Below are 14,045 nucleotides of genomic sequence, written 5' to 3'. Positions count from 1 at the left end.
ACAAACATGCAAATGGTTTCATGGTCAGCATTAGGTTGTAAAATTTGATTTTTGTTGAACATGACCAAAGTTGCTGGATTAATATAGTCTGGGGAGCTTAGTCAGCATTTAAAAAAAGGCTGAGAAAGGAAGCCAGCTGAAGGACAACACATGGGGAAAATTACATAATCAATGTACAGAAAATTGCAGACAGAAGCAAGGTGTGCAACCTCTTCAGTTCAGTTTTTAAAACAAAAAACTTCACTCGTCTGTGTCAGTAAAAAGGATATTGCTGGACAAAGTTAAATCTTGCTTTTCTCTTGAAATACATTGAGCTGGGCTGCCAGTGACTGACCATGTTAAATAAATTGCACAGAACAAAAGACTTGCGTCTATCAAGTTAGGTTTCACTGTCATCAGACTTGGCCAGTCTTACTGTTATCTTTTATTTGGCTATAATTTCAGTTGACCAGTAACATTATGTAGAGCATATTAAAAACTGGTGCAAATGCACAGAATGATAAAAAGCTAAAAGCTTAAGTACTGCAGAAATGCAAGAAAAATTGGTCGACAACATTCTTCACTTAATTTTCAGTTCTATTTATATAGAGAATGACCATCATTCAAAAAAGTTCCATAGGTTGTAAAACAACTTCTTACAAGGGTTTAACATGCATGTTAGATGGGTGTGTCAGGCAGAACAGAGCCCATATAAGACAGAACTGACTGTTCATGTGTAGCGCACCGTCCTCATTTGCCACTGCCTGTTCTCCTGACATTGTCCAGAGTTCCTGGTTTGAGACAGAATTTTAAATACCCAGCAAAATCCAAGCTGGAATTAATTTGAGTTTCAATTATTATTCACAACCACTGAGGATACATCATTGATGCATCAAGAACACTCATCTACACTAAGATTTGGTTCTCAGATTAACCAGATTAAGATCTTGGAAAATAACAGCCTTAACAGTTGGTTCATTAGCCAGATACCTGCTTAAAAAAAAGTTCACATTAAAATAAAGTTAATTATTAAATTGCATTGATACCACATTTAATAAGAGTAAAATCTCAGGAATGGAACTTACTGTCGAGTTGGAGTACAATTTCCTCAACTGAACGTCATTGACAAAGTCACGGCCTTTCTGTTCTATCAGGAAAGCACACCTATTTTGAATAATACCTGTTATTTTCTAGCAATTCCTTTCCACACGGTTATATTACAATTAAAATTACACTGGACATATCAAGTCTTTTCATCATTACTTGAATAGAAGCTTGGAAAAAAATACACCATCTCTTGAAGCCTCGAATCGGTACATTACCAATCTCAAAACAGGTCAGAGACTAACTTTATTTTAAAGTGCAGTGTACAACTGGATTCTCCTGAAAAAAGCCTTGCAGGGAAAATTTCCATTGAAGACAACTCTAGAGATAGCATAAAGTTAGACTTCAGAATTGCCTACTTTTGCATTATGACAAGTTGATTTGTAAATCAAGAGGGGCAAAATGATAACAATTGTCACAGGTACAGGCTCATCATAGTCATTACCTAATGAAAATACAACACTGATTGCTCAGTGTTCAGACTAAGAACTGTTGCCGATTCCAAAGCCCTCAGGATGATAGGTGAGAGCTCTCACCTTGAGATATATTGGGCAAAAAGAAATATTACTCCAGAGTCAGACAGGTGTAACACAGCTTCTACTCATTGGTATTGGAGCTCAGACATGTGCCTTAAATTACTTACTGTCAATAGATGCATATAGAGACAACGTCAACAGATATAAAGGCAGCTGAGTGACAGTCAACCATAGTAGTTCACAAATAGGTTCTCAGATTGGAGGAAGGCTTGAAGTGGAATTACCCAGAGTTTTGAGACCTCTGCTCTTCATTTTCATTAATAATCCAGGTCTTTGTGCAGAGGGTACAATTTCAAAAGTCTGCTAACAAAACACCACTTTGAAGTCTGCGAAGGCAGGGAATGACAGCAGTGATTCAGGAGATGAGTGACAGTAATAGGGTGGTTGTTATGGGGGACTTTAACTTTCCTGATATTGATTGGGAAAGCTATAGCTCAAGTTCGTTAGATGGGTATGCATGTTAGATGGGTGTGTCAGGCAGAACAGAGCCCATATAAGACAGAACTGACTGTTCATGTGTAGCGCACCGTCCTCATTTGCCACTGCCTGTTCTCCTGACATTGTCCAGAGTTCCTGGTTTGAGACAGAATTTTAAATACCCAGCAAAATCCAAGCTGGAATTAATTTGAGTTTCAATTATTATTCACAACCACTGAGGATACATCATTGATGCATCAAGAACACTCATCTACACTAAGATTTGGTTCTCAGATTAACCAGATTAAGATCTTGGAAAATAACAGCCTTAACAGTTGGTTCATTAGCCAGATACCTGCTTAAAAAAAAGTTCACATTAAAATAAAGTTAATTATTAAATTGCATTGATACCACATTTAATAAGAGTAAAATCTCAGGAATGGAACTTACTGTCGAGTTGGAGTACAATTTCCTCAACTGAACGTCATTGACAAAGTCACGGCCTTTCTGTTCTATCAGGAAAGCACACCTATTTTGAATAATACCTGTTATTTTCTAGCAATTCCTTTCCACACGGTTATATTACAATTAAAATTACACTGGACATATCAAGTCTTTTCATCATTACTTGAATAGAAGCTTGGAAAAAAATACACCATCTCTTGAAGCCTCGAATCGGTACATTACCAATCTCAAAACAGGTCAGAGACTAACTTTATTTTAAAGTGCAGTGTACAACTGGATTCTCCTGAAAAAAGCCTTGCAGGGAAAATTTCCATTGAAGACAACTCTAGAGATAGCATAAAGTTAGACTTCAGAATTGCCTACTTTTGCATTATGACAAGTTGATTTGTAAATCAAGAGGGGCAAAATGATAACAATTGTCACAGGTACAGGCTCATCATAGTCATTACCTAATGAAAATACAACACTGATTGCTCAGTGTTCAGACTAAGAACTGTTGCCGATTCCAAAGCCCTCAGGATGATAGGTGAGAGCTCTCACCTTGAGATATATTGGGCAAAAAGAAATATTACTCCAGAGTCAGACAGGTGTAACACAGCTTCTACTCATTGGTATTGGAGCTCAGACATGTGCCTTAAATTACTTACTGTCAATAGATGCATATAGAGACAACGTCAACAGATATAAAGGCAGCTGAGTGACAGTCAACCATAGTAGTTCACAAATAGGTTCTCAGATTGGAGGAAGGCTTGAAGTGGAATTACCCAGAGTTTTGAGACCTCTGCTCCTCATTTTCATTAATAATCCAGGTCTTTGTGCAGAGGGTACAATTTCAAAAGTCTGCTAACAACAAAACACCACTTTGAAGTCTGCGAAGGCAGGGAATGACAGCAGTGAATTAAGAGGAGATGCACTGGTGCAATGTGCAGAGAAGTGACCAATGATATTTGGATCGGCGCAACATCGAGGGCCCAAGGGCCTGTACTGCGCTGTATTCTTCTATGTTCTATGTTCTATGAATTAAGAGGAGATGCACTGGTGCAATGTGCAGAGAAGTGACCAATGATATTTCATACAGTGAAGAGCAGTGAACATTGCATTTTTCTTTGCAGAAACGAAGGGTACAACCGTAAAAGGAGGGTGTTGGAATGCAATCATAACAGAACAGATGGAATGATTACAAAAATATAAGATCCAAGGCTTAATTAATAAGGAATAGAACAGGAAAACAGAAGGTGACTCACAAAATGCTAGACTTTGAAGGGAATTGAAAAAAAAAGTAATGCTTTAGCTGTACTTGGTATTGTCAAGTCAACATATTGACTATTGAGTGCTTTTCTGGTCACTTTAACCATGTAATTGCATTGCAAACAGTTCAGAGTTGGTCTCCTTAATGAAAAAGGAGTAGATTATCTTGGGAGGATTACTTGGATAGGTTATGCTAATTTCTACTGGAAGTTGAGGAATGAGGGCTGAAAGGGGTAAATTCATGGAATTAGAAGACTCTGAAGAGATCTTTAGCTGGTGTCCTTTCAGGTCTGAAGAGAAGCATTTAACTGGAATCTGTGCAAGTTGGAAATTCTACACCTCAAAAGGTGCAGGTTGTAGGGTAATTACATATTTAACCTGCAGGTATGTCTGCACATTTCCTTTCTGCTATGATGCAGAACAGAATGGATAATAGCTTAAAAATGCAACAGTGAAATGGTATAAACCTTCAGAGTGATCAATTATAACCTGACATACACTGCACTAACAGTCCCTTACAGGGAACCTTGAAAGCCTGAGCCGAGATGTTTTACTCAATATCCAGAGCGCTAACGAATATTCACAGAATACCTACCATGCAGAATGGAGGCCACTTGGACCATCAAGTCTGCACGGACCTTCTGAAGAACATCCCAGCCCTTCATCCCATCCCTGTCAGTGCAAAGTTACAACGACCAATCCACAGCATCTGCACATCCCTGAAAACTATGGGTAATTTAGCATGGCCAATCCACATTACTTGGATTTTTTGACATGGTGGAAAATCCAAGAGAAAACTCGGCATTGACATGGAGAACATGCAAAACCCACAAAAACAGTCGCTGAAGGCTGGAATTGAATCCTAAAGTGTATGGAAGAAGATTCTCAGTTAAGGCCCAAGATCAGTCACCAGCGCATGGTAAAATAAAATGGTTAGCCATGAGGGAACAAAAAAAAACCAGGAACCGTAACTCCAAGTGATTCAGGGAGTTTGCAAGCACACACTAAATTCCAGGACTCTGTTCTGAGTTTACACACATTTTATTTCAGTCATGATAGCTGTCATCAAAATCCTCAAAATTTAGCAGCTGAAAACAGCATGATCCTAAATTGTAATTCAAATACTGCTAATTTGTTTAAGACATTGAATTTGGACTGAAAAAGCATCAGCCCCTCTATCAAGCTCCATGGAATTCTACTCATTTAAAAAAGGACATTTAAAAAAGCTTGATATCAAAAATCAAGAGCAAATCATTTAGATGACACTAACTTCTACTTAGCGGAAAACATTATGCATTTTACCCTGGGAACCATTTTGCATGTTGCTCCCAAGCTTCATCAGAAGACTCCCAATTCCTCAGGCCTCCATCACAGTGAAAACACTTAACATTGTCGTCTTCGCCTGAAAGTTATCAAAACACAGCTTTTATTTTTAAAAACCTTGAATGAAACCAGTAAAATGTTGTATACAATGTCTTCCAAATGCAAGAGAGTTTTGGCAAAGCCTATTTTTAATACAATTTGCCTTTCTCACTAATAGAAGTTAGCTTCCCTTTCAGAAAAGTTTGTTTATGCAGTGTTGGGGTCACTGGCTTGGCAAGTAATAGTTGCCTATCCATTACTGCCCACAAAATAATGACAATGCTTAGCCAACCTCCTGCACTGCCACAGTCAGAGATCGAGGAACACAGAATTGGGAAAGCATTTCCAGGATTTTGACATGGAAACTGCATTACCAATCTTTCAAGCCAAGATGCAAGGAGCAGGTCTTGTTGGGAACTGGCAGGTGGCATCCCATGTATCCACAGTTTCAAAGATATTATTTTAAAAAGTACACCAAGTTGTGAATAATTCAATCATATAGAGACTACCAAGATATAAGTTAATTGCTTGATCTGTAGACCAATGGCTCGAGACCATCTTCAGCCACAAGTAATAGATGATTTCACTCTGCCTCCTCCAGTGGTGGCAATATCAATGCCAGTTGTCCACCAATTTAAATATCTTGCAATCACCTTGTACAGAGATGTTATTGTACATCTCTGGATGAGCTAAGATTCAACCCAGGCTCCTGGTCCAGAAACAAGGACACCACTACTGCATCACAAGAGCCATCCAGCCATTTAAGTTTACTGGAGTCAGATGCCCAGCATGAAAATGGACCCTTCCATCCAACCTGTCCATACTGACCAGATAGCCTAACATAATCCAGTCCCATTTACCAGCACTTGGCCCATATCCCTTGAAACCCTTCCTTTTCAATATACCCATCCAGATGCCTTTTAATTCCTGTAATTGTATCAGCCTCCACCACTTCCTCTGGCAGTTCATTCCATACATTCACCACCCTCTGCATGAAAAACATTGCCCCAAACCTATGCCCTCTAATTCCAGACTCCCCTGCCCAGGGTGTCTAATTACTCTATCCATGCCTCATGGTTTTATGTGCCTCAAAGACCACCCCTCAGCCACCAATACTAAAGGGAAAACAGCCCTAGCCTATTTAACCTCAACTCCTCCAATGCTGCCACCATCCTTGTAAATCTTTTCTGAACCCTTGCAAGTTTAACATCCTTCTGATAGGAGGAAGGCCAAAATGGCACACAAAAGTGGCCTAATCAATTAACTGTTCAGCCGCAACATGACCTTCCAACTCCTGTACTCAATGCTCTGCCCAATAAAAGTAAAGCATACTTATCTTCACTATCCTATCTACCTGTGACTCTACTTCCAAGGAGCAATGAACCTGTACCCAAAGGTCTTTGTTCAGCAACACTTGCCAGGACCTTACCATTAAGTGTATAAGTCCTGCTCGGATTTGCCTTTCCAAAATGCAGCACCTCACATTTATCTAAATTAAACTCCATCTGCCACTCCTCAGCCCATTGGCCGACTGCTGATCAAGATACCGCTGTAACCAGAGGTCACCTTCTTCACTGTCCACTACACCTCCAATGTTGGTGTAATCTGCAAACTTGTTAATTATATCTCCTGCGTTCAATTCCAAAAAAATGATTGGGATGTAAGAAGAGCAGTGAACCTGGCACTGATCCTTATGGCACACCACTGGTCGCAGGCCTCCAGTTTGAAAATCAATCCTACACCACCATCCTCGGTCTTCTACCTTTGAGAAAGTTGAACATCCAAATGGCTAGTTGTTCCTGTATTTTGTGTGATTTAACCTTACTAACTAGTCTACCATGTGTAACCTTGTCAAATGCTTTGCTCATGTCCATACAGACCATGTCCACTGCTCTTTGAGCAAGTGACAAAAAAAAGGCAAGTTAGAGACAATTTCCCATGCAAAGCCATATTAACTAACCCTAAATCAATCCTTGCCTTTCCAAATGCATGTAAATTCAGTCCCTCAGGATTACAGTGAAGAACTTGCCCACCACTGATGTCAAAGTTTACCACTATGATTCCCTAGCTTTCCTCAGTCCTTCTTAAATAAGAGCACCTTGGTCTTCCAGCACCTCGCCTGTGGCTGTCAATGATTTTAATCTCAACAAGAGGATCCTGAAACATCTTCCCTGGCTTCCCAATCTTCTGCAATACACTCATGAGGTCCCAGAGATTTATCTACCTTTATGCATTTTTCAGACATCCAGCACCTCCTCTCCTGTAATATGGATACATTTCAGGACATCAGTATTCACTCCCTAGTTTCCATGTTCTTCTCCTTAGTAAAATACAGATGTGAAATATGTTTACTGTCTCACCCATCTCCTGCGGTTCCACATGGAGACCGTCATATTGATCTATAAAAAGAAGTCCTGTTCTCTGCCTAGTTACCATTATTTTAAATGTATTTGTAGAATCCCTTTGGACTCCCCTTAACTATTTGCCAAAACATTATGTCCCATTTTTGCCCTCCCGATTTCCCTTCAGCATACTCCTCCTGCTCTTGTCGTCCTCGGGATTCACTTCATCCTCATCGGCAATACCAGATATCTGCCTTCTCCTTTCTCTTGAGCAGTCTTAGTTTGTCCTGTCATCCAGTATTCCCTACACCAACCAGCCTTGTCCTTCACACAAACAGGAACATAATGGCTATGTGCAACACCATTTGCAAGCTCTCAAACTGCTTCTATCCAAATGCAGCAAGATCAGGATAATTCAAGCTTGAACTGATTAGTGGCAATTAATATTTAAAGCCATAGAACTACCAAGACAACAATCTAACCAAATTGGCCCTTGACAGTGATTGCAGAACCTATTATTCTCAGTAGTTAGTTATCGCTGACCAAAAATTGAACTGCCCCAGCCATAAATTCAGTGGCTACAAGCACAGGTCAGAGGTTTGGAATTATGAAATAATGACTCACCCGAGTCCCTAAACCTCACTCACCATTTACAATGCTCAAGACAACAGTCTGAGATGAAATACTCTAATTGCCTGAATGAGTGCAGCTCCAACAGAGCTCACACTGTTCGGTTCTTTCTCGTGAAATTCCAGGACACTTGATGCAACTGCAATATGCTAACTTCTGTGAACAGTCAAAATTTATTAAGCCCAAGTTTTGGAGGATCACTTAACACTTTTCGCAATGCTTGCAAAGCATGTCAAGAGAAGCTCCTTGAACAAAGGAACCAGTGCTTCATTCTGACAAAATCTCTCACAGTCAGTAATGCCCACAAGACTACCTCCAGCCACTCCCCCACAGTCACATACCACTCAAGACAATGCAGTGACTTGACCATTTCCAGAAACAATGTTGTGCAAAATCACCACTTAATAGCAAGATCTATTGTAAATCACTTGAGTATGTGGTGAGAATTGTAATTGCAAATGTTCTTATTGATTCTGAATAGGAGATGACAGTAAATTCTTTGGCATTGTACCAGCAAGATAGAGAAACATACCACCCTACTCCCAGGACATCCAATTTCTTACAAGTCAGAGCAAATTAACCCGTTAACATCTCATCATCATCTGACTTGACTAGTTCCACATCGACAAGCATTTACTCTCTCCACCTTCAGTCGCAGGAGTTTCTACCACTGAAAAATTCACTACAACTTTCAACTGCACCTTCCAAATTAGTTACCTCTGTCACTTAGATGATCAGGTAGGCCATAGTCTACCTCCAAGCCACACAATTCCAATTTAAGTAATGTTGCCATTCCTTCAAATGGGGTTAGGTTGAAAAATCAGAACCCCCCTCCCCATGGGTGATACTAGAGCCAGGAGTGCAGCAGTTCAATCATTCAAGGTGCATTAGGGATTGGTGATAATCACTTCATACATGAAAGGGAATTTTTTTTTGTTTTTAAAAACTAAAAAGTAGGTTGCACTACTCCATGTCTGGAATTGCAAAACCCTGGAGGCAGTACAGGATGAACTTTTCTTCCAAAGTAGCATTACACTGGCTAAAATCTCTATGAAAGGAGGAATGTGATACTGGAGATAGATTTTCCCCTCAAGTAATTTTTCCACAAGAGTGGAAGTGCAGTCACTGAGCAATTAAATGGCTAGCACGCAACTTTGGCAACAGGCAGTGCATTTAAAATGTGCAGAAGGTTCTCATTTCCCTCGCAATGAGAATTAAACATAAGAAAATAAAAGAAAGATGAAACAGAACTTCTCATGTCATTTGTGTCCAAACTGATGATTCCACTCAAACTCGAGTACAGATCAGAAATTGCTGCTAAGTTGCTGGACTTCAGCATGTCTAGACCCATTAGAACATCTTTGCTTGCTTTGTGAAATTCAAGATTGTTAAATGGTGACAGTAGGCACAATATTCTGCTCTTCAGCTACCATTCTGATAGCTACAGGAAATTTAGTGATTGCTTAAAAAGAAATAAAATTCAAATATCTATTATTTCAAAAGTGGTAGACAACCAAACCAAAAAAAAAAGGTGTATAGATTGTTGTTCTGTCAGCCTAAGAAACAAACAAGGTTGCAGATAGACTAACGTGGGATAGCAAAAGATTATTCACTTCAGTTGAGGGAGTAGAAAGCACGTTTTAAGAGGCATCCAGTTGCAACATTTATTTTTAAAGAGGACTCACATTTGAATGCTGACTTCTGTAAAATGTTGAATGATCAGTTAAACAGGTAAGTGGCATGCTAGACTTTGTTCTAAGGACTTGTAACACAGTCTACAATTTTATTACAATTAATGACTACACATGCAATAGTTTGGCTGTTAAAAGGAGAATGGTCTTATAATCAATTGCTCATCAGGGATTAACATGGTGGGTTTGTTTAATTTTAAAAAAGTAAAGCACATTACAAGTTAGTGGAATGTTGCTAGCTAATTGTTTATACAATTTCTGTTTTAGGACCAAGATTGGAGATGCCACAGATTTGGTCACGATTCTGTGACCATATTTAACATAATGATGCACATTTTAAATGGAGATCATTTGTTTGAATCTGTGTACAATGGGACACCACTGATTTCCTGGTCATTTACAGTCCACTGCCCATTGTTCCAACTCCATTTCCCCACACAGAATTGACATTAAATTGTTGCTCTGTGCACCTCAACATGAACATGAACTGAGTTGATGCTATTTGTGGGGGATTCTGATACCCTCAGGAAGTCCTTTTTAACAAATATTGAAATGTTTTTTCTTAACTGTTCATTTGAAAATAAATAAATACTCAGAAGCCCAATCTACCCCACTTAAAGTTCGCAACTAAAAAAAAAAAAGAACTGCCATATTATACTCAATGGTAAGTTCCAGAAAAATTCAAAAGTTGGCTAGCTGGTTTGAAGGAGGAGAAATTTAAGAAATTAAAATCTAAGTTGCTGAAACAAGGGAATTTGTTATCAAGTTGATATATTATCTTCTCCTTTTAGTTTTGACAGAGATAGAAACCACCTCCTCTGGGGAATTAGATACTATATTTTCTTTGATCTGATATTTAGTGAACTCCACTCCCAATTAGTTCTTTTCCTTAGGTCTGGTATGCTCACCTCTTGCTCAATTACAAAAGTCAATAAAGTTATTCAGCATGTCTGACATTGTTTGATGAAGAAGTATAATAACTACTTGAGTTGCAAAAACAAACTGACAGGAACATCAAAATTTTCAAAGTGGACTGACTAAAACTCCAATGTATCAAAATTTAAAGAAATTTACCATACCTGTACTGTAAAATCCAGCTCTTGCAAGGTCAGCAATATTAAGTGGAAAATGCACTTGACATTTGAAGGTTTGAAGGCGTGAATCTAATGTCTGCTTGTCTGGATGTTTAGGTAAGTGAAAAGCATTTGCTTTAGGTTCATTTACAGACTGATCAGCAGCTGTTGTTTCACTGCAATTTGGATCAATTGGTATATTTCCAATAAAACGCCCTGAAACAAACGCACACATGGGGAAATGTCTCTTGTGTTCAGTCATTGCTCGATCTCCAGGTTCCCAGTTTTTCATTAACCCACCACAACAAAAGCACTGTACTTGATCATCTTTGCACGTGTAATAAAGTCCTGCTTTAGCAAGGTCTTTTGGTGTTACAATTGCATAACTAGGCCATTTGGCAAAGGTAGAAAGTCTGGCTTCTTCACTGCACATTGCAGGATTTTTGGGTCGTAGATGGGACAGGTCTTCAATACTCTTACTTTTCACAGGATTGCTGAGAACTTGATTACAATATTGGTGGACAACATTCAAATGGTTGCAAGGGCCATTTTCTGAAGCATGAGGACTAGTTGCAACTGCTTGATCGGAATTTGCAGGGTCATGAGATGTGCCTGAAAAACTGGAGCTTGCAGTTTGTTCATTCAGGCTTGAACCATTAATAAATGGACAAGCTGGAAATAGCTGCCTGTGTTTTCGTACAGCAGAATCTCCATGTTGCCAGTTGTCTACTGCACCATTACAGCTGAAACACCTAACCTGGTCTTTGATACCCGTGTAGAAGAAACCTGCTCTGGCTAATGTTGCTTCTGATACTGGGGAATCAGATGGAAAGTTGATAAATGTTCCAAGCCGATAGATTTCATTTGAGAGATCTTGTTTACAATCAGTTGTAATATCCATGTTGGGAGAACAAAAAACTCCACTCAAGTGCTGGATGCCAAAAGGTTCTTAATATTTTCTATGTTCTGGTGTCTTTCCAACGTGGCTCAAATAGTCAACTTCTTCTGCAGAGATTTCACTATCTGTCAAATTTAAGCAATCATTACAAATCATTTCTTCCCCAGAATCTGCTGCAACATCAAAAACAGAAAACTGATTAAACCATGCAAACTTTTTATTGTACTTAAACACTTGGCAGTGAATTAGAAACAGAAATATTTGGTTTCAAATTAAACATAGAAGACCAAGTACTCCCAATGCTCATACCGATTGGGTAACATTGACGAGAAAATGAGCAATAGCTCAAAAATCTACCAGAGATGGTACAGACTGGACAATCTGACTGTTAATATGCAAAGGGATTCAAAGTCAAATTCTACTGATCAGTGCAATTTTCAGGACAGCAATTGAGATATGTGAACAAACAGTACTCACAAAAACACTTTCATTATAGAGTACCCAGGTAAGTGAAAGCAACAAACTATTTTCAACAGAACATACAAAGAGGAGAAAGTGAGGAATGCAGATGCTGGAGATCAGAGTCAGAAAGCATGGTCCTGGAAAAGCACAGCCAGTCAGGCAGCATCCAGGGAGCAGGAAAGTTGACATTTCAAGACCAAGCTCTTCATCAGAACATACAACTGTAATCTCTTATCAAGAGAGTCAATATGCACTGGTTTCATCCAAATCATACTGATAGCTCTTCAGAACAACTCCAATCACAAGCTAGTAATGATACAGAAAGTGAGTAGTATTACAATTCCTCATTTCACTCAAGACCAGTTGATATGTGATATTACAATCTGATCAATTTGATTTAGTCAATTTCCTTTGAGCAACAAAACTTGCAGGAAAAATTTTTTTACTTCATGCTTACTTCAAGAATTCACAACTGTCACAGTGGACTGATAAGCTCTTTGTCACAAGGGGGCACCTGTTCATTAGATATGCATGCATCAACTGATCAGGGCTACTTTGAAATATGTCACATTAAGGAATTCTCTTCTTCCAAATTAAGATTCAGAACAATTTCTAAAAACAGACTTGACCAGATATAGATTTCAATTGAAAAAGCACAGAAGAAGCCAAACAACCATTTAATAAGTTCACATCAGATGAGCCCTTATCACATTGGTCCACAAGCTCTATTTTGCCAGATCTTGTGTATGAAATATGAGCTGCCAGAGGAAGTGGAGGATGCTGGTACAGAATTTTAAATGGCATCAGGATGGGTACATGAATAGGAAGGGTTCAGAGGGATATGGGCCAAGTGCTGGCAAATGGAACTAGATTTATTAAAGATATGTGGTCTGCATGGACAAGTTGAAATGAAGGTCTGTTTCCAAGCTGTACATCTCTGCGTATGACTCTGTTCAATGAATAAGACAAAACATTTGGTTTGAGCCTTTTGCACACATTGAAGCACCACTGTTATACTTCACGTTCAGCAAGTCTGTTCTGCCCTCCTGAGGCTACCAATTTCCTCACCTCCCAATTTCCCAGCTCTCAGTTAAGTACTTGAACTCTTTCCACTGATTTCTGGCCCTTCATCTCCAGGTGTTGTTTTTATTTGTTGCATAAGGCTCCCTCACCATTTGGGTAAACTTAATATTCTACCTGTGCTGTCAACCTCAAAATTGGAAAAAAAACTGTTCAACTGCAAACTGACTTGACACACTGCTTCTCCAACAAATATGGAGATCTCCCAGACTTCTGTATTTCAGATAAACCCAGCCTAATTAATCGAGAGAAAAAAAAAGGAGGTCCTGCCTGATCCAAATAGTCGGAGAGTTTAATTATAGAGCAGGATTTTAAAAAGTCATTTGGAACTGACTGAAAATGGAAAAAGCCTTGATGTTGGAATCAGTGGACCTTCTTTGCAATTCAGTTGCTGGTCAAGAGCTCAGAATGGAAAGTGGGAAATCACAAGAAAATGGTGTAGGGTTTCATATTGGGATCACTGTCAAGAATCACTTTGGCATATCAATGAGGCTACCCACAAGATTCCTGAGAAGTGCACTCAAGTTAAGTATTTAAAACTAAGTAGCTCTTTGGCCTGCTTAGAATTTCTCCTCATGTGGCGCTCGCTTGTCATGGTGACTAAAGTGTGGCACTGTCCAAATTCTGGATCAGTGGTGCTGGAAGAGCACAGCAATTCAGGCAGCATCCGAGGACAGGCAAAATTGACGTTTCGGGCAAAAGCCCTTCATCAGGAATAAAGGCAGAGAGCCTGAAGCGTGGAGAGATAAGCTAGAGAA

The 14,045-nt window shown here is 39.2% G+C and overlaps 1 protein-coding gene across 11 annotated transcripts in view; it reads right to left on the bottom strand.

Moving 5' to 3' along the window:
* LOC122557310 (E3 ubiquitin-protein ligase XIAP-like) overlaps positions 1-14,045 on the bottom strand; it is a 33,711-nt gene that overhangs the window by 7,852 nt on the left and 11,814 nt on the right. For 5 of the 11 annotated variants that reach the window (XM_043704877.1, XM_043704872.1, XM_043704883.1 and 2 more), the window contains 3 exons: positions 10,854-11,870; positions 5,052-5,151; positions 2,487-2,565 (listed from right to left, as the gene is read on the bottom strand). In XM_043704877.1, the coding sequence (XP_043560812.1) occupies positions 2,487-2,565; positions 5,052-5,151; positions 10,854-11,748 (1,074 nt within the window). In that variant the 5' untranslated portion in view covers positions 11,749-11,870. Of the gene's footprint in view, positions 1-2,486; positions 2,566-5,051; positions 5,152-10,853; positions 11,919-14,045 lie in introns of all 11 variants that reach the window. The other 6 variants (XM_043704880.1, XM_043704873.1, XM_043704882.1 and 3 more) reach the window with 3 other exon arrangements.

The sequence above is a fragment of the Chiloscyllium plagiosum genome, chromosome 15 (genome assembly GCF_004010195.1).
Source record: "Chiloscyllium plagiosum isolate BGI_BamShark_2017 chromosome 15, ASM401019v2, whole genome shotgun sequence".
Lineage (NCBI taxonomy): Eukaryota > Metazoa > Chordata > Chondrichthyes > Orectolobiformes > Hemiscylliidae > Chiloscyllium > Chiloscyllium plagiosum.
Note: the sequence above shows the minus strand (reverse complement) of the source record. Positions and strands in the feature narration are given on the sequence as shown.